This window comes from Triturus cristatus, chromosome 4_1 (genome assembly GCF_964204655.1).
Source record: "Triturus cristatus chromosome 4_1, aTriCri1.1, whole genome shotgun sequence".
NCBI classification, from domain to species: domain Eukaryota; kingdom Metazoa; phylum Chordata; class Amphibia; order Caudata; family Salamandridae; genus Triturus; species Triturus cristatus.
The window spans coordinates 876413758-876435062 of record NC_140585.1 but is presented as its reverse complement, the minus strand read 5'-3'; the positions used below and the strand labels follow the sequence as shown (position 1 = coordinate 876435062).

Here is a 21305-nt window from a genome sequence, read left to right as displayed (position 1 = left end):
CTTTAATGGAGGCCACGCTCCTTTCTTTAGACGCGGCTCGTCTCAAGAAAGAGGCGTGGCCAACGTTAAAGTGAAAGCGCCATATAGGTGCTTGTAAACAAAAAAAGGGAAACAATAGGGAAAAAAAAATGCCGCTGCTTTCGGGCCGCAAACAACAAACTAAAAGCACGTCCACCACTGCATTAGCGTGGCGTGCCCTTCTATGAAAAAACAATAAAGCATTGTGGAAACAGCGTGTCCTGCAGGCAGGAGAAAGACATTTATCCAAATAGTGGTCGAAGGCTGTAATTAAAGCCTACTGAGTAACAACAAATGCAACAGGGGTGTCCTGATGGGAGGTTGCAAAATGAGACCAGGCGGTACTAAGGAGGGACTACTAAGCCTTTTTACCAATGAAAAGCCACAGTTTCCAAAGGCAATGACACAAGCCGATGGAAAATATGGGCGGAGAGTGGGCGGAGCCTCAAGTTCATTCTTGAATACAGCATGCCACGCATAACCGCGCATACACTGCCCAAGCGCGACCTAAAAAGTGGGGACGGAAAGGAGCACTAGGGCACACTAAGGTTCCAGGATCAATTAACCCGCTTTCCAGCAAAACCAGCTGATAATTCCTCCGTAGGGATCTAGGTGTGACGCTAGATTTTCATGAACTGTTCAGGGCAGGAGCCCTAGACCTCTTCAAGAATGCCCATAAGACAAAACGTGTTCTGCATAGCCTCTGCATTCTTGATTTTCGACTTTATGGACTGCATTGGCATGACCATCTGCATGACTTTTGTCTTCAGTATACGGACGGGTTGGAGTTGTCTTCAGTTAGTGGACAGTATCTTTCAGCTCAGAAATAAAGCCACTCACCCGGTCAACTGTTTTGGAGAGATCCTAATGCAACAGTGCTTCATCAAAATGCATGTCTTTGCCTCAGGGGGGATGTGTTTTTCACTAATGGTTTTAGTATCGCTTCAGTCAACTTGGCAAGCTCTGGTAAATCTGCTCCAGCTTTCATTCCCTTTTTGGCGGTCTGCTTCGTGCCGGGTAGAAATATCTTGGCACATTTTTCCATGGTTGCCAATTTGTGATGCACCATAAGTCAGCCGTAAAAAGATTGAGCAAGAGAGATGTGCACCCCAGCTAGTGAGTAGCATTCAGACATAGTTGTGGTCCAACCGATTGACTCACAAGCTCCCGAATGACATCGGAGACAAGGCCACAGGTGAAGTCAAAACCCCACCACAGACCAAATCTACAATTTCATACCCAGGAGCCTTCAGCACATAGTTGTCAGTCCTTCAAGTACCATCCCTGTTTCACAGTAGTAGCCAGACACAGTTGCATTCACCCCAAAGCATCTGATTAACACTTTTTTACACTCTATGGACACAAATTAAGGAAAGAAAATGCATGACCTACAGCTCCATTGTGCTAGCCAATAGTTTGCTACACTCTTCAATTGCTGCTTCACCAGCAAAAGTAGTATCCAGAGGTTGAGGAAGTGAGCAGATAGCCCCATTCTCAGTGACAACGCAATCTGTTAACCTTTTCCACATTCTGCCGTCTTTTGGGGCTTGGACCAATTTCAGTCCACCCAGGCACCATCAGTGGTTGTTAGGGAAGTATTTTCCAAGAAATTGCATGAAAACTCTGGCTCAGTCTGTACCATCCTCACTTCAGGCTTGATTTCCAGTCTGAGGGTCCAGATAATGTTCACGAGGCCAGGGACTGCTGCTCGAGGCTGTTTGCTGGCAGTCCTGGGGCACAAACTGGCAGTAGCATAAAACCAGTGTGCGTGTGCTGAATCTGGCAACTCCGGCACAAGTAGGTGAGCCCAGGCTCTTCCTTCGTTTCGGCTAATCTTCTGATACCAGCAGATGCTACAGCACCCTGGAGGCTGTGGTGCCTCTTATCGTCTGTGGGCTTTGATCAGCTCCTCGCTGACCTCAGTCTGCTGCAGTCAGACGTCTGTTGTTCACACCCTGACCAGTTGAGTCTCGGCTCCTGCACATAGGTTTCAGAATGCAGGCTGCTTGAGCCCCAAGGCCAGCTTCTCATGTTCCCCAGGAAATGAGACGGTCTGTTACGTTGGTGGGGTGTTCCCTGCGTGGCCCCTCTACTCTGACGTCTATGGTGGAGGCCAGTAGGGGGGAGGGGAGAGAAAATAAAGGAGACCCGAAAAAACCGGCTTGTGGTCTGTTGTAACTATATGTTTTATTTTTCCTCCTTTGGTTCATTCCGTTTCCCCCCTTCCCTTTTACCCTCCTTTCTGTTGTCCTTGGAATGCGACGAGCATTCTATTGCAAGCGCCTTTGCCCAACTGTCACTCGGGCAGTGGATATCAACTGTTATACATGAATAAAGCTGATTACCGGATTGCTACAATCTTTTGGTTATTTCATGGTCATTCTCCAGTATTCAAATGTCGGTGTAGTCATTGCCTGGGGGGCCCACTTACTAATGGGCCCACTCCTCCAGCAACCCTAACAGTGTCCAGAACGGCCGTGCACCAGCTTTTCAGTCGTTCAACGCCAGCGCTTCATGGCCTTGCGGGATGAGAGCCGCCATCTTTCAGCCACAGTCTGTGCGGGCCCAGAAAAAAGGTGCGCGCAGCAGTATCAATCTCAGCCGGCAGTCCTACCACAACTTGCTTGCACAATGTTTTTTTTTGGCTTTTGGGAAGGTTTTTCAGCAGTAACTGATAGAGCATATCTTCCATCTTGACCCACTAGGCCATGCCTCTGTGACCATCTTCTTTTGTCAGAAAATGCTTATTTTTTTTCATTTTCTCCTCTTGCGTTTGTTTCATTAAAGACAAAGAGCAGACACGAACATCAGGTCTTGCAAAGCATATTTTGAGGCCTAAGTTGTTGCACGGATCGGATGCAAAGGATCATAGTACTCCATTTATTTCATTGTAAATCTAGTGAATATCAGGAGCTCGAACACCCTAATTTTTGATTGCAGATTTGATTCGTGGATATTGGCACTGCTGGCAAGATGATGGGTGCGTTCTTTACAAAACGTCTTTGGTTACCTGTTTTCTGGAAGGGGTTGTCAGAAATTTCAGTAAGTGGGGTGCAAATAAATTACAGTGAAGCACAATTTTCCCGTGAATTTTCAATTTAATTCATGTGTTCATTTAATATAAAGACCAAGTGAATCCTAGTAGCAGTTTTCTATTCATTATATTTTTACAATGTCCAACCAATTTTAAGTTCCATTAAATCCCTACAGATACTTTGATTTTCAAATGTAGTTTTGGAATACAATTCACAACAGCAGATACCTTTTGATAGATGGGGGTTCCTTGCCATGATTGATATGTGAGATGCCTCTACTCTTCGGCTTTTCGGTGGCAACCCTTAGCATGTTGAACTGGTGCCACACTGAGCCTGGGGTTCAAACAGGGCTGACCACCTCTGTGCCTGTATAGAGCATAGTCGCTTAGGTTGTAAATGGGCTGGTCCAAAGAACAGTTACCTATAACATCGCTGCTACTTCTCTAAACGTGAAAAACGAAATAACCAAGAAAACGCCAGCTATTTGGAGATGGCCTTTACTGAGCTCCATTTTCACAACTAATTTTCCATGATTCGTCCTGAAGTCATGATTGCATTGATAGGAGTCTACAGAGCTGCATAGCATTTTCTCTTCATCTCATCAGCAGGGCATCTAAGTTGCTTTTGTTTAATTGTGGAACACAGCTTTATCATCGGGTCGTTTATTTTCAAATATGGCCATTCAATATTTGTACTGATGATACACCGAATAAAAATAAAAAAACACAACCATCCTTGAATGTCTGCATTTTTAAGGAAGAGAGAGAAAAAGTGGAAGTGCTTGTGAGAAAAAGAGGGATGTGAACAAGAGGAGGCACAGTGTGAGGAATATTAAATGTAAGACAAGGGCTCGTAAAGTGTGCTTCTGTGTTCGTGAGAGGAGGATTTCATAGATAGATGGCGGTGTGAGTAGGAATGGGGAGCTAAGAGGAGTGTCTGAGACAGAAATGATCATCTTCTAGAGACCGGTAGGAGAAGGGGAGACTAGAAGATATGTGAAAGGAAGAAGTGGTGAAGGAATGTATTAGATACAACTATTAGATTACTGTTAGAGAAAGGAGATGGACATAGACTACGCTATCGGAGAATGGACGGAAATGGGTGTATGAATGAAAAGTGTGTGACATGACGGTATGTAAGTTAGAGAGGAAGGTGGTGATGTGATGAGGGAAATCCCGAGGGTCTTGCTTTTAAGACGAGTACCGAGGATAAATGATAAAGTTAGAGTGCTGTGAAAAGAGAGTGCTGTGGGAGACACAGGAGAGATCTCACACGGGCAATTTTAGGAGAAGAGAATACTAGGTGGTTGCCTAGGCTGCCACAACCAGCTGGTGTCATGTTACCAGTATACGCAGCAAATGTGGTCACACTGCTAGAGTTGGTAGAATAGAAGTAGTGAGAGGAGGAATTTGGAGAGGAGTGAGATAGTGGAATGAATGAGAAGAGTCTTGGAGAAATTATGTATAATAGTTCATGCTGGATAGAAGAGGGTGTGAGAAGCAGATGTAAAAGAAGTGTGTGAGAGAGTTCAGAGTAAGAGAAAACGGTCAAAGACAAATAAAGGAGAAATTAGGGAAGTGAAAGGAGACAGGCTCCCTGCTCAGGGACTTCTAAGGCATGTGCTGTACTAGTAGAGAGTGCTCAAGGTGTGTTTTACATTTCGTTTAGGTAAAAAAAAAAAAAATCTGATCTTCCATTCATAATGTAATAAACATGTGCCATTTAAATTCACTATTCATTCAAAACCTACACGTGATACCGTTTTTCTTTTTACACTTATAAATTTGAACAACTCAATTGAAATTTTCTATAGCTTGCTTTATTGCCGTTTGGAAAGCATAATCAATCCCCTAGTGTCTGCTGACAGTTAGAATTGATTGGTTTTTATGGTGGCATTTAGAATGTTGCTCGAACTTATGTCAGTCGTCTCATTGCTCTGGATTTTCGGTGCTTAAAAACATCATATCTCCCACTCAAGTTATCATTGTTTATTCCTCTTTTTTATTTTATTTAAGTTAACCTTTTAATGTCTGCTCTCCTGCGCCTGTCCACCATACAAGGAAGAATGAGAATGCAGAGCTGACTCCCGCCATTTAGAAAACAAATATTTAAAGGGAAAATTGAAGTGGAACTTGGTGCTATAATTACGTTGAAATGTATAAATATATTTTGTAATATCTGTTTTGGTTTTATAATGTCGGATTATGGGATCTGTATATGTATGCCTGTATGTGTGCGTTATATAAATAGAAGTATTTTGTTCAGATCCTCCAATGGTTTCAAAACCAACTTCTTGTCTCATCTATTGGTTGTGCTGCGACCCTCCTTTAAAGGGGCCATCCATTGTATAGAGAAAAAAAATAATTTCCCTTCTGCCAGTCCTGCATCACCAACAATCCGAGATCTAGAATGTTATGTTTGATGATGTCAGCTTGGCCTTGCGATAGCTTGTGACATCGACTGCATGCTCCATTTAAGCCAGCATTTTTGGACGTGTGAATCCGGGTGACCTTTGTTTTTTTATTTATTTACTTCTCTTCTACTGCTTTGTAGAGCCGCACCACAACAGGCTGACGCCCCAAGTCTTAACGCATCTTATCTCTTTTCCACGCTGTCAGCTGTTTGTGAAAGTGCGGGGTAGACTCGAACTCGAGAAAGTCTAAAGTTATGTATCCTGCTATGACAGGTTGATTACAATAGTATAAAGGAAGAATTAGACTTGGGAAAGGCCTGCGACATGGCTGCTTCCTGTCACCATTTCCCATTACATTGGTGTTGACATGGCAGCCAGAGTGGCAGTGGGAAATGAAGGATGGGCGACAGGTCGGTGGCAAGGAAATCGACAATCTGTGGCCGACGAATGATAAGTTTCTTTTTTATCTGTGGGCTGCACAATCTCGTGGAAAAGAGCAATTACAGCTCGCATCTATTTTGACTTTTCCTTCAGAACATCTAGAGAAAGAGGTCATGACTGCAAGTGCCGGGACCGTGTCCCAGAATGCAGCACTGTTAATAGCATTTCTCAGGTGAAAATAGATTAGTTCAGCTTTCGAAGGTGCCTGATAAATCAGAACTGTGACAGCTGTTGTAGACCTGCATGCAGCAGAATACAGCTCAATCATGATGTTTCTCTCGAGGACTAGTGCTTTCCTCCAACTTCAAGAATAGGAAATTACTTCCTATCTCTCTATTTTAGGAGCATGCTTGGGTATGTGATTCGTGAGTGCAGTCCAAGTCTAGATAGAAATGTGAGCTGTTTCTACTCTACATTGTGTGTTTTTATACTAATAAAATCCCATTCCTACCTCTAATACCCTGATCACTGGACCACTTACTTCAGCTTAATTGCTTCTTCACTATCAGGAAGGCTTTCATGTTGTAGTGACCTACGGGTGTATCCAGTATGTGTCAAATGGTGACGTGAACCAACAGGGTTGACAGTATCTCCTGCCATAAAAGCTGGAGGATTTATGAATTTTAAATTGGCGATTGCATTCTGGGATATAAGCCTAAAGTTTCCAGGTTGACTCTGGAATTTGTTAACAAATAAAATATTACACACAGAATGCTCAGCAATTTAAACATCCCATCTCAAATAATTATTTAGTTGTAGACGTTTAAGACTTTGCTTTCCTTTGCACCAGAACAGCAGTGTGGTGCATGATCACTCATGATATACAACAAAGACTCCTATTTCTACCTGCCTCTTTTGCTGTCCCATACTGTTTGTAACCAAACCTATTTGGAGGCCCCTTAATATGTGCCCACTTTGTGACTGAACCAAAGGCAAATACTGGTGTCGTCTTTTAATGGTTTATGATTCCAGTGAGCCCAGTAAAAACCGTCTGTGAAGATGTTCTCTGAGATGGTGGCTGGGAAGCCTGCATTTAAAGGTGACACATCTTTGAATTCAGCTTTGACCCCCCCCCCCCCCCCCCTCTCTAGTTTAATGGGACCACTAGTTCTAGTAAGTTCTAGTAACGTATACACCTCTGGTCTTTGGAAGAAGATCTGCAGCACTAGCTCAGAGGACAATATACCTGACAAGGGGCAATTTTTGGGGTGATTTCTCGTAATCACGAGCTGGGCCTAAGAATGACCACAAGCAAAGGCTAATGCTTATCCCTGGAAGATGAGCAGCTTGAGCCATCCAAGAGCGGGCAGAGCCACTGCCCCGTTGACTGAGGCATGTATAAGGAACCGACCTCATGCATGCATGCCCAAGATCCAAAAGGATTTGCAGTCTAATGATCTGGACCACACCCGAGAAACCATATCCTCTACATCATGCAAGAAATGTGACTGCTCTCAGACAGTGTCTTTCTGCAGTCTGTTAGTGAGGATCTGTGCCTGGGTCCCCTCAAAGGACAAGAAGTGTCTGCTTAGAGAATGTTGATCTAGCTGTCATTTTGTTGGCTTCCTGCGTCCCCCTTTACTGAACCTCAGGGGAACATTAATACATATTTGTCAATCCAGTATCCGTGGGTGTTCTTTACTGTGGGGAGCGGGTCCTCTTGAACTCTTGCGTGTAGTGTAGGAACCTTTCTGCTTTGACTTAAGTACCTTGTTTATCATGGTTACCTGTAGTAAGGGTCCCTAAAGTGGGATACCCCTCTTCCTTTTAGTGCATTTGCCTAGTGGGTTCTCTTAGTCCCATGGGAGTATATCTTTGCGCCGAAAAATCCAGTTGTTCTAAAGCCATAAAGTGTGGTTACCTAACAATTTCAGACTCTTGTATGTAAGAAACACGTCCATACTTAAATTTGCTAAATCTGCTTGCAGTTAACTCGATTGATTTTTGAAGACTCCCCCAGTGATGACCCTTCTTTGTTCTTTAACATCTATTTCCACCTTTTCCTTTTGCTGGTGATCAGCTCAAACCACCATCCTTTCTTGTTGTCCTTACAGGTTGCACAGTTGTCATTTGTCTTTCTGTGCTTGATATCATATTTTGCTATTTCAGACTGTTAAAATGTTATTACTCAAACTGGTTTAATGCCTTCTTTTCCCTGTGCTATTTATACAAAAAGAGAATAAAACACCCCTTTCAACTAAAAGCTACGAAAATGAATGTCATATCTAACCTTGTATCCTGCTGCTCCGGCAGCTGAGAGAAAATGCTCCCAAATCAAGATTATTATTGGTGTTTTCGCTTCACTTTGAGTAGCTTTAATAAACAAATATAATGCACTGTCTCCTGTACTAAGAGAATTTGAAACTGGAGGATTTTTACTGGAGCATTCGATCTTAAAACATTGATGGTCTGGGGTCCTGTCCATGAATGCCCTTGACACAATAATGTATTTATTTGGGATTCTTGTTAAACAAAAACCGTATGCTACTTAGCAGCCACTTTAAAACACTTCAGCAAACATGGCAGATTGGCTGTGAGGGCTAGCCAGGGTAGGCCGCAGTTTCCAAGGGTCTGTCAGCCCAGTCTGTGGAAGAACCTTGGTATGAAATTGAAGATGATACAGGTTTCCTCTTCTTGCATGTCCCATTTGAAAACCACTACCTAGTTTTAGTCGATTGGTTAATGTGGTGAAAGGAGTTACTGTGGTAGGTTGTAGAAATAATATACGCAAGGATAGCCTCCCAGGTGATCGTGCACTCTACAAATCTGCATAACATAGAGAGCCGTTGCTAAGCAACAGTTTACAAGGCAGTGCCGAACAGATGGGCCTTTAATTCTCTTGGGTAATACAGGAAGTTTTCTTCAAGTCTCTTGCTCAGGAATGAGTTCCAGAGGAAGGATCCTCAAATATGTAGTGGCCTACTTCCAAACCCTTTCTACCTGATTGGGTAGATGGAGGAGCTTGAGGGTCATTGCTTGCAGACACTGGGTTGGTTTTTATAGCTGGGGGGGTCTACAAAAGTTTTAGAATGCTTTGCTGACGTATCTGGAGACGTGTCATGCAGGGATTTAGGCACAGTGCACAGACTTGAACTGTGACGTTTCAACAATAGTCTTCAATGAGGGTCTTAAGTCTGCATTGTGGCTTCGGCCTACTATGAGACCGTTTCAATGGATATGGGTTCTCTGCAGTTTGAGAAGCAATGTAGTGGAAAACCCACTGTAAGTGGAATTACAGCAGTGCAAGTGAAACTTCGTAACAAAGATCACAACTATTTTGCGAGTAGTTATAGAAGTGAAAATACTTTATGTTGCAAGTTAAGAATAAGATGCTGGGAGGCATTTTTTGTTACTTTGTTTACTTGAAGGAGAGGCTGACAACAATTAGTAAATCTAGATTTCTCGCTTCTTAGGTTGATTTTGGCCAGTGCCCCCAGGGTGTTGGGCTAGTTGAAGAGGAGAGAAGTGTGGTTATCTTCAGCCCATCACTACTAGGATTTCAGACTTTGTATCGTTCAGCCAGCGCCAGTTCTGGGACAATAAAAACTGGATGTGTCTCGAACAAGTTGCCACAGTTCATGCTGTCTCACTCTTCTTGCATTTGAGATAGAGCTGTGTATCATTTGCTTAAATTGTATACTTTATGTTGTAGGTTTAAAAGATGATTGCCACTGGTCCTTGTACCTACTTTTATTATAATTAGGTTCTCCTCTCCCTATATGGCGCACTGCTCTTGGCAAGCAGACAGGCACTGGTGCTCAACGACAGGTGGTCTCTGTTTCCTTGGGCGATGTCCTCTCACCCTGCAGGGAGACTGACCGGCCTTTGCCCCGAGTCCTGGTCCCAGGCATAAGTCTTGCAGAGCATTCCCACCTCACACAGCCCATCTGACTGCTTGGCAGAGGACAATCTTTGGGCACTCAACCTCCCCTTGTTATAGTCCATTCCCAGACACCAAATGTGAGTCTTTGATGTTTTATGTTGGGTTTCTGCTTCTTTTGAAGTACCCACTCACTGGTCTGACCTGATGTACAGGTCTCAGAAGGCATTTATAGCTAGATGTATTGTATTGTGTTTTGCAAACTGTTCAGCAATTCAGATGTCTTTTGTCCACTACCACCAGGTGAGGCTGCGTCGTTGACTTACCTGAGACTGATTTTGGTTATCAAAGTTACTGGGCAATGCCAAATGCTTTCTGGGAGCGTTACTGTCTTATGCTTCCTCTGCAGATGATGCACCCTTGTTTTTCCAAGTGTATACATTTTGGAGTCTGAATTGAGCCTGTTGTTTTTATTATTGTTGTTCTACCAGCCCCTGTACTTGAGTGTTTTGGAATTCGTGTGAATTCCAGGGCACCGGCATTGGTGGTCGCAAAGAGTGGCAGCAAGCAGAGTCCTGTCCTGTGTACAGGGCTTAATAAACAGAAACTTGGAGGAATATACTACATGTAACTTGTTACTCAAGAATTGGCCAAGTGCAACTGTACGCCTGCTGCCCCGATACAGGATGAAAGTGGAATTTCACTCAAGTTTATGGATGCAGTGCCTTTCACAGGTCACTGTTATTACTACACAAGTGCTTTGTGACAATTATGTGAACTGGAATAACTCTCTGCCTTACCACATCCATGTAGGCCTTGTTGCCCTGCTTAGTTAATGGCTGATGGTTGTGGTACCTGCAGTGCTCTTCTCCTAACACATGCACTTGTTCTAGGAACACATCTGCATATCTATGTCACCACATTAGGTTGTGTTTCGTGACTGTGGTGTGCTGCCATTTTGAATTGGCATCCTTGGCACATACAGAATTATATCTGTGATACGCGTACCTTCTTTGCCTGCAGAAGTTTTAAAGTCCGATTCAGTGGCACAAAGCAACGATTCTCAACCATCTCGATAATTTTAACAAAGGCGAAACAAAAATCGAGCTATACTTTAACTATTTTGTGGCATACTCTACATGAACCCCCTTGACATTCTTAAAACAGATTGAAAGTCAATACCTGTATTTATTTTACTTGAACAACCTTGTGGCATATTCTACATTATCTCCTATACTGGCATTGAACTCTGTGTGCATTGACCACTTTTAACCTCACTCCTCCACAGCCATTCCAGCCCTTTGATGCTGAACCTCAGATGAAATGCGAGTAGTGGAGGGAATATTTTATTAATTACATTTCCAGTTTGAGGATTTGACTCCAGAGAAGAAAAAGAAAACCTTATTACATCGCATTGGTCTGGGTGTGTTGAAGGTGTACCACCTTGTTGAAAAGAAATTTGAACCTTCTCAAATAAATGTGTTAATACATGCTTTGCAAGATCAAGACATGTACATTTCCCCAAATGTGTGTGTAGCCATTGATAGGTATACGTTTTATCACAGAGCACAAAACAAAGATGAGAACATTGATGACTAGGTGGCTGCACTGACAAAATTAGCTATAACTTGTCGTTGGGCATATTACATGATAAAGTGCTTAATTTGAGCCGGAGCTTAATTGGTTTCTGTTGCTCGGCACCGGCACCTAATTGTCAACACCACATTTAGGGCAGTCTGCCACAAGGTGGCGCTGCTCATGTAATTTAAAGATGAGCAGTTTAACAGTTGTTTAAGAAAACAATATACAGTAGAAATTACCAATACCTGCCTCCTCAGCCATTCCTTTAGCTTTGGGGACCTGGTTTAATCTGAACTGTCACATTTATATGTGAGGGAGATGGTTAGTAGTTGTTTCGGCAGCGATGACAGGGGCGATGGGTGGTGCAAGCTGCAGTGGCCTCCTGGTCAGAGCCCTGGCATTTAATATTTTACAAATTAAGCACGGTCCGGCACACAGTTAATCCAAACATCAAGATAGGTTATGGGTGAATGGGGAGTTGTATTTAAAAGAAATAATTGCCATAGTTAAAAAATCGGAACTGGTAGATGTGCAGAAACTTTGAGAGGAGAATTAGGACGTTGTTACAAGAGTAATGAGTAAAAGGGATGGTAAGTCCTATGAATAGAAGAAAATGCCTATGAAAACTAATATGTTCAGCAATATGGACAACTCTAAAGGGAATAAAGGAAAATGCTATAGATGTGGAAATGCAGATCATATGGGGAATAACAAAGTGTCCTGCTTTCAATCAAAGATGTCCAGGATGTGGAGTCAAGGGTCATTTTTGTTCATAATATGTTGGAAACTGTGGTAATGTTAAGTGTATAGTAGAGGAGGAATCTAGTTACCAAGAGGATTTGGAGAGCAAAAAATAAAATGGTGAGATGTTGATGGGGATTGTTTTGATTGTGGTACAGGAAGTGCTTGGAATGCATGGTCCTAAAAAAAAAAGAACAATATGTGAAATTTACTTGTGAGGCATAAAAATGAACATAGTAGCAGGATTGGAGTCACCCTTTACCATTGTGAATGAAAGTGTTGAAGAGTCAGTTTGAAGACAAAGTAGGAAAAATGTTAGAAGCAACTGATGTAAATTCAGGGAGTTTCATGGGTAACCACATTAAAATGCTAAGCTTCAGAAGGTTAATGTTTGAATTAAAAAAAAATAGGAGAGCGGAGTGTAAATTGTGTATTGCAAAATGAAGACCATCCGTCGTAGGATGGAGGGATCAAGGTGAGTTAGGGGTGATTCTTAATCCCAATAGCCCTGAACATTTAATGTTAGTGAAGAAAGATGATTTTGTTAGTCATGTTGTGGAAACTTATCTCATGTATTTTTCAGGGAAAATTGGAAACTTACAGGGTTTGAAACAAAAAATTATATTGAAACAGAATGCAATACCTTGTATTCTCAAGGTGAGGATTATTTAATTATCCATAAAGGGTGTAGTGGAACAAGCGTTAAGGAAGCAAAGTGTACTATTTTTAACCTCTCGCGATGCTAGACGACTGCATGTTAATTTCACACGTGTGGCCATCCTTAGCTGAATACAGCGTGCCCCTATTATACTAGGGCTTCACATGATTCTAAACCAAATCCTTGTGAGCTATTTTCTTCCTTTCTTTAATAATAAGCGACCACTGATGAAGACACTCCGATTAACACTATTCCCAGCATTGGAGCCCCGAGCTGCATGTAACTACCTAGCCGTCGCGCACATCATTGGCAGCATGCGCCGCCACTTTATCACGGCCAAATATACAATCACTGTGGTAGTCACCCAACCGAGACAATGACAAAAGCACCTTTCTAAGATTGCATTTTATGTTGCCAAATATATGTGTCTTTTCTTTTCTTTTTCCAACAGGTTTTTTGACAAAGTTTCTGTGAGTACGCTGACACTTAGACCACACGCCTTAGCACGTGTGTAGGTACTTCACCTTTTCACGTGGTCACCTCACCTTTGCCACTCACTTTTTTCATTAATCCGGTCCTGAAGAAAGCCCACATACTCAACTATTCGGGCTGAAACATGTAGACCATATCACATAGCCAACTAAGGGTAATAACTTCCTAGTAGTTGCACGACATATTTTTAACCTTATCCTGAGCCGCCATTAATACATTTTTATAGGCAAGGATTCTCAGAGATATTTTTAATAAAATTCACAACACTTCACACATTTACACCACACCAGCTCCGCTGTAATCAGGCGTTGTAGCACAACCGGGGGGCACTCGGCCACCCGGTTGGGACCCCAAAGGTGAAACGTGGCACCAACTAGGTTGGTGTGTGAGGGGTCTTTTAAGTTCACCTAATGGCTTCATGTACTTACCATAGTAGTGATTGTAACACACCAATTCAGTGGATTCGTCCACATTTTTTCGTTTAATATTTCATTGGGGATAAGGACGCACCCCTCATTTCCCTTGCTCTCTCCTTGTGTTCCATTAAGGAGTTGTCTTTAACCAAGGGTATGCATGATTTTCAAAAACAGATCTTACTGCTGCGTATCACCAGGTACCTCTCCATCCACAGAGTTGGAGGTTGACTACATTCAGAACACATGTAGGTGGTTTCCATTTTTCGAGAGTTCCTTTTGGGTTAATGTCGGCTTCTGCCTTGTTTCAAAGATTGATGTTCATGTTATTCAGGGACGTAAAAAATATTACCTTCTTCCAAGATGACATTTTTGTAATGGTTTTATTGAAGTGTGATTATAAACCACTTACGACTAAGGAACTGGTATGGCCCTCATCATGCATTGCATGCATGTCAATGACATTTTTTATTATAATTATGAGGTACTTTTTGTGCCTTGAGTGAAAAATAAGGTGGCAGACTGGTTGAGCCAGTTACCATTGCAAGTGAAGGAAGTAAATGGTGTGAGAAGTTGGCCTGATGTATGATGTCACTAGTTCTAGTGTACACCTTATATCAGTACAAACAACCCTTATGGTGATTGGTTGTAAAGTCAACCTTATAGACCAGCTATCCTAGTGGTAGCATGGACAAGAGCAGTCTTAGGCTAAACTCTGAATGGCATGTGAAGCCAGCTGTTATACCATATATAATCCCTTGAATACCAAATGAAAGGACACCACAACAGATATATATATATAAAATAAAGTGTATTTATTCTAGTCAAACCCTCAGCACTCTTTATGAGATTCGAGGTAAGTACAACACAGTCTTATTCAAGCATACATGAAGTCACACAGGTAAGTAATACAGTTAGGCCCTAGGGGCCACGCAAACCATATACTAAAGAAGTGGTATAAGGACCACTGTCACAGAAATAGGATAGGCCTAGGCCTAGGGAATCGCTGGGGCTACACTATACTACCAACAGTTAGGAAGTGGGAGGCACACGGGATTCAGGTGCAGAGTGGAAACACTTGCCCGTAATGCGTATAATCGATAGAAATAGTACAGTTTAGAATTAATAAGATTTAGGACACTTCTTGAGTAACTAGGAAGTCGAGACTTGAGAACTAGACACTAGGATAGTCAATACCCTGATGAGCACCGGAGTACCCAAGTTACCTAGCCCACGGGCTGCGGGTGCATAGGTGTGAACTTGCGTCGGGTTTCGTCGTCGACTCCTATGGATGCCTGAAGGAAAGATGCTGACAGGCAGTCAGTGAAGAGTGTCCGGCGGATCCCAAGGCCGGGATCAAGAAGGAAGGATACCTGCAAGCAGAAGGGACAGAGTCTGGGTCACTAGCCAGTGACCACGTGGAACCAGGAAGGAACCAGACGATGTCGTGAAGATGCAGGTGAAGAGGTGTAGCTTGTCGCAGCAGCCACGGGTACCAGGAGACGTCGAGGACGACCAGGACCAGGAGGCGAGCTGTCCCACGAAGGCTCTTGCTGTCGGCGGCGTTGAAGTCGAACTAGGACTCACCAAGCCTTGGCAAGCGGAACCCACGAAGAATGGAGGACTTGCTTCTGGTGCAGACCAGGAAGGTCTGGGGTGCTTCTCTTTTGTAGAGGAGCAGGAGCCAGTCTGGAGGAGCCAAACCAGCAGTGGAAATTCAAAGGTGTGTCGTCGCAAAGGCCGCTAGCCAACAGGCAAGCAACCGGACAGACGCGGCAAGCAGGAAAATGCAGAAGGGCCCCACGCAGGACTCGTGGAGTGTGGGGGGCTGACCTTCGGTGCAGATGGTGCTTGGGGTTGGGGCTTCTCAATCCCCGGTGCACAACTTCGAGGGTGCCTCAGAAGCTGCGCTGGACGATACTCTCCACTTTTCCCAGGTAGCCGGTCCCACGTCTCTCGTCGCCTCCACGGATCTCAGCTCGGCTGTGGATGTGGATCAGGGTCGGAGAGGTCTGGAAGTCAAGGCTCTGGTCGGGCTCTGCAGTCGGTCCCTCGTAGAACTTCAGCAAAGCAAAGGGTAAGTCTCTTGATGGTACCTGTTTGCACAGGGTAGCCACTCCTTGGCCACAGATTCTTCAGTCTTCTTCTTTCGTCGAATGTCGAAGGTCCAGAGTTTCTGTTCAAGTTGCATGTTCAGGATAATCTAATCTCCTGGGCCCCATCTACAACACTTATACTAATCTGGGGGGCTGGGTTGCCTGCTAGGTCACGCCTTATGGGTGGGACCTGGGAGGGGGGTGGTTACACCCCCTCCCTTTGTCCAGTTTCGCGCCAGTACTGGGGCTGGAGTGCCCCAGCACCGGTTTGAACTGGACTATGCATGGGACACCTTGTGTGCCCCAGGCAGTGTCTCGTTTCTTTCATCCCTCCCTGCCCCAATACACTAAGGCCTCTCTGGGGTGGTGCTCGCACCTCCCAAGGCAGGAAAGCTATTGTCCAAGCCTCCCGTGCCGGGATCACTCCCAGCAGCAGGAGGTCAAACTTGTGTCGTGGCAGCAGCATCCATTTTGTGATGCTGGGGCTCTGGTTAACTTTAACCGGGTAAGTAGGTTTCAACATGTCTTCTCCCTCTAGAAGGGAGGGATAATATCCTCATCACCAGAAATGGGATGGGGGTATTATTCCAAAGTGTTAGACACCTTACACGACATGTTTCGATAAAGCCAAACCATAGTTACCATAACCGTCTAAGATTATAAGGCACTTTAAGAGTATATGGTAGGCTATATCATAGAACAGCTATAAGGACATGGTTCCGAAAGCTGCAGACAGGCTCAGCTCATGCTAGAGCACTATCTCACATGTTACCAAGCACTCTGCCTCCAGGATTGTTAAGGCCTGCCATAGGAGTGGCTGATAGGTACACAGGTGTCTATATATAAGGTAGGTATAGGAATACTACACCTAAGCAAGGGGTGATTACACGACCTTGCCCCAGCTGAGTGATCAGCCAGTTGTGTCATAATGAAAGGCCAGGCCAGGGGTGGCATAATACATGCTGCAGCTCCTGGTAGGCCTAGGGTACACCTATGCCCTGGGTACCTAAGGTACACTGTACAGGGGCCAATAAGGTGATCCTATCCAAATGGGTTATGCACCTAAAGTACATAGTATTAATTTAGAGAGAGAACAGCAGGGCTGTGGGTCTGATTAGCAGGCCCACAGCCACATCTAAGTCGAAAACCAGTAAAGCAAAAGCAAAAAGTGGTGGTGAACATAGAAAGCAGGCCCTACTCCCCTACAAATGGGACTCATGTTGTCTGGCCAACATACAAGGAAAGGAGACCAGAGGATGCAGTGAAGAAGAATGGGAGGAACGTATGGACAAAGATATAATTTTAAATGAGGTTAGTACATACACAGAGGATAGATGGCCTGCAAAGTATAAAGTGTTAGAAAGAAGAGGTATATGTTTTGGGGAGTAAGGAATTAACTGTCTGTAGATAATTGTGAGTTGTTGAGGGGTGGCAATGTGATTCCACTGGTTGGTATTAGAAGCCGCATTTTAAATGAGGGTCACCTTGGTATAACAAAGACGAAAGTAAGGTTTAAAACTTCATATTGGTGGCCAGGGATGGATATGGAGAGATTGGTGAGAAATTGTATTGAGTGTGAAAATTTGGTCAAATCCTGTGTCGCATTCAAACTGCCTTTGTCCTATTGTTAGTCCCAATGTGCATTTGGAAAAGATTGTGATTGATATCATGAGACCATTTAGGGAAATAAGTGGAAAGGTGCGGACATAATTGTATTTAGACCACATTTTGTGTCTGGCTATTTTCAAGCGTTTTAAAAAGGAATGGTGTACACAAAACTACATTGGTTTATCATTCTGAAGGAAATGGTTTGGTGGAATGCTTCAACAGAGCCATTAAGTGTACTATAGGATTACAAAGGATAATAATTTGTATTGAATGAAGGAAGTTGTGAGTATGGTGCGGACTTATAGAATAAACCCTCTGTGAGCACTGGGTATAGCCCTTTTGAATGAATGAGATGGAGAGTATCTGTCACTAAGGATAATTTGGAATGGATGCAGAAATCTAGGAGAGTGGAATGATCACTTGAAGTGAGGAGGAAAATTGCCCAAGTGCAGCAAAAATACAATTTAGGATCGTAAGCATGGAGTTAAGTTAGTAACTTTGGAAGTGGGTAACTTGGAGTCAAGGAAGGTGTGTTAAAGCGGAAGGGAGAGAGCAAATTTTTATAACCTAAGAAGGTTATACAATTATTGTATAGTTCAACATTGTTAAGTGATCGGAAAGTTTGCCATTTAAAGTAGATTGGTGAGGTGTAGTAAGAGTGGCAAAGTAGCCCAAGTTGTTAGAGTTACTAGAAATCTGGATTGGATGGAGGAGGAGTAGATAGTGGAAGTGATGATGTAAGAAGTTGATGTGATAGAATTACTGGAAAAGTTGTTAGTGAAGTTGAGAATGATTTTTGTACAAATGAACCGAGAGTAAGAGTTGGTAGAAGAATTATTAAACCAAAGAAGTTTGAAGATTTTGTATGTGATTGAAAATTGATGCATTCTCTGTATATTATTATAATTTTACTGTTTGTGATATCAAGACATTTTTCGTTTCTATAAGTTTATAATAGTAAGAAGCAAGGTTTTTTCTTCCTGTATATTGATGTATTAATATTGTAAATCCTATGTGCATTAATAATTTGTGCAGTTGTTAAAGGAGAAGTTGTGTTGTATTTAGTATTGTTGTTCTGCCAGCTGCAATACTTGTATGTTTTGGAATTTGTGTGGATTCCACGACGCAGGAGTTGGTGCTCGCAGGGAATGGCAACAAGCAGAGTTTTGTCCTGTGTACAGGGCATAATAAACGGAAACTTTGAGGATTATACTACATGTCAGTTGTAACTCTAGAGACCCTGCGTTGTGGGGAAAAAAATGTCAATTCCAGTACTATCGGCATTACAAACTCGTACCAAGTAAGATTATTTTCGGATGTACTTGAAAATACAGAAATTAAATGGATGGTTAGAACAAGCAGAGTCCGATCCAACCAGTAGATATGGCAAATTAGTACAGTAAAGTCACTTGAACAATAAAAGTAATTTAGTCTCCGTGAAAAAGATGTTTCCAAAAATGTATTCGAAACTGATTTAATCAAGTTTTGGACTCACGTGACCTGAAATAAATGTTGTCTTTGAGATATGTTATTGAAGTATTGTTTTGTTTCATTTTCAAGTTAATGAAGAAGGGCTTCGAAAGAGAATAACCGAAGAGCTTGCGTTGGAACAAGCCAGGAGGGAGTCTGATTCACACAGAAGGTTGGTGTTACTGAATTAATGAGTCTTTACAAAGTGCTGCTCCCTACATAGTGTTTTTGCCCTGCACGTCTTAGTGACAGAGCATTGAAAACATGCTGTTCATGCGCCAGATTGATACATTTATTTGCTTTGACTAATAAGCCCAACTATAGCCCGCCGTGACGGGCTATACTGGCTATGAAAGGCCCCAGCCGAAGGCGAGAGACTTTAACAAGGGACGGGACTTTAATAGCCGGTATAGCCCTACTACAAATAAAACAAAGGCTGCTCGAAGCTCCCCAGGGATTTAAATCCCCTAGAGCGCCGAGAGGTCTTTGTAAAACATTGAAATGTTGCACTGCGGGCCTTGACCAGCCCGTAGAAGCAGGGAGCACCCCATTGTCTTCAATGGAGCTCCCAACATTCTAATGTTCTAATATATGATATGTATGTTAAGACTCTGACGCGCGTTCCATTGAAAAGGCATTTTGGGATTTGTCTATAGCACTGATACTCAAAGCACTGCCCGAGGGGCGCATGCGTCCTTCCTGACCTACACATGTAATAGATTTCGGACATAAATTTAGAAACATTTATTCCCCCCCCCCCTCCTGACAGCAATGCCAGTAGTGAGCTAAGAGGCATGTCAATAGTTATGTGCACTCATTCGGTGGCCTGTGTTCCTATTATACATGAACAACGTTATAGTTAATTAAATCAAACACAAGAGAAGAGTTTGTACCTGCACATCCTGAAGTCATGTATGTTGAGGTGCTCTTATATGTGATAATGAAGAAAAAGGAGTGAAGGATCACACAGTTTGGTTAGTGGGGAAGCTGAGATTAATCGCCAGTTTTTTGTTTCACTAGGTGCATATGCTTTTGTTTTCCCCACACCCACATTACAGCCAACACCCTCCGTCAACAACCTCGGCTGCCACCATGCTGGCATCCATGCAGCCCTTGGTCACATCACAGACCAAACTTTTTGCCCCTGGGAAAATGTTTGCGAGTGCCCATGGTCTATAGCTTCTTACCTCGTAGACAAATTTACTTAAAACATAGCAATTTACTAGCTTAGTCAACTAACTTGCAGCATGTCAAGTTTAATGAAGACCTGTCCATGGGGGAAAACGTTCATGGGGTTAAGATAATAAGTATTTTAGCGTTCATAGTTAATTCTACTCACACTTGGATCCTGAATCACTGAATGGATTGACGTCAAGCTTGGTATTAATGTATAGCTGATACCAGAAAGTGTGCTTTCCCTCGTTTGCTGTAAATCTATTCACTAGTTTTTGAGTTATTAGCATTTTAAAAAGTTGATGAATGGCTCTTCAAAGTTTAACACTTTTGTATGTTTCTGCCATTTGGACTTGGGAATAATTTGCGAGTTCAAAATTTGAAAAAATGAAGAAAAAAAAAATGATTGGATAAGACCTATTTTTGCCTGTCATCCCTTTCGAATCCATGATACTACAGTTAATACTGCTTATCTGAATGATCTGATTGGCTGTTGCAAGAAAGACATTTCTCTTAGCAGCCATTCAGGACTCTGGACCATGAAGCAAAACAATGACTTGTAAGGGTAAAGAGTAGTCCCACTCATAACCCCAGTATGTCATAAAAAAGTGAAATTCACTGTAAAAAACTGTAAAAAAACGGAGTTATGGCTCTGGCTCAAGAGTGTAAAACATTGATATTTGTAAGCTGTAATAGAATCTGAATCCCGCAATGCTTTTCATGTGCACATATTAACTTGCAATGGAGTGAAACTGCCCCGTGAGCCGCTTACCAGGTGGCCAGGTTTGAAGTGAGTTTTATTAGTTTTTTTGTACTATTTGTTAAATTTTCAAATTGTATTTATGAAATAAAGCATTCTTTTTTGTTTTTGTGATGAGTGGCTGATTAGAGTGACATTTGAGTATGAATCACATAAACCATAAAAGGAAATGTTTAAATAATCTCTTCGGACTGTAAATCTAGGCTTCCAAAACTATTTTAAAAAATGTGAAACCACCTACTCTTGAAATATATATATATATATATATATTTTTTTCTTGCAAAACGGAGTTCCAACTGTGCTCTCAGGTCAAAGAAAAGACACCACACCGCTCCAAGATACTTCAAGGGGGTTTTTATTACTTCATAAACCCAACGTGACGCGTTTCACCCTCAACGGGCTTGCTCACACACCGTTATGCTACCGGACCATCGTTAACATACATTATTCGTACAATCATGGACATGAAAAGGGGACTGTTTCAAAGGTTTTACAGCGCCATATTAGAAAAGTAAAAATGTCTCTGATAGCAGTACTTAATGTGCGCCATTGCAGAACAGTAAAAGATAACATATATCGTAGCAGA

At 42.7% G+C, this 21305-nt stretch overlaps 1 protein-coding gene across 1 annotated transcript in view; it reads left to right on the top strand.

The window, feature by feature from the left end:
* CHCHD3 (coiled-coil-helix-coiled-coil-helix domain containing 3) overlaps positions 1-21305 on the top strand; it is an 878604-nt gene that overhangs the window by 208745 nt on the left and 648554 nt on the right. The window contains exon 3 of the mRNA XM_085653592.1: positions 18877-18958. Within this exon, the coding sequence (XP_085509718.1) occupies positions 18877-18958 (82 nt within the window). The remainder of the gene's footprint in view (positions 1-18876; positions 18959-21305) is intronic.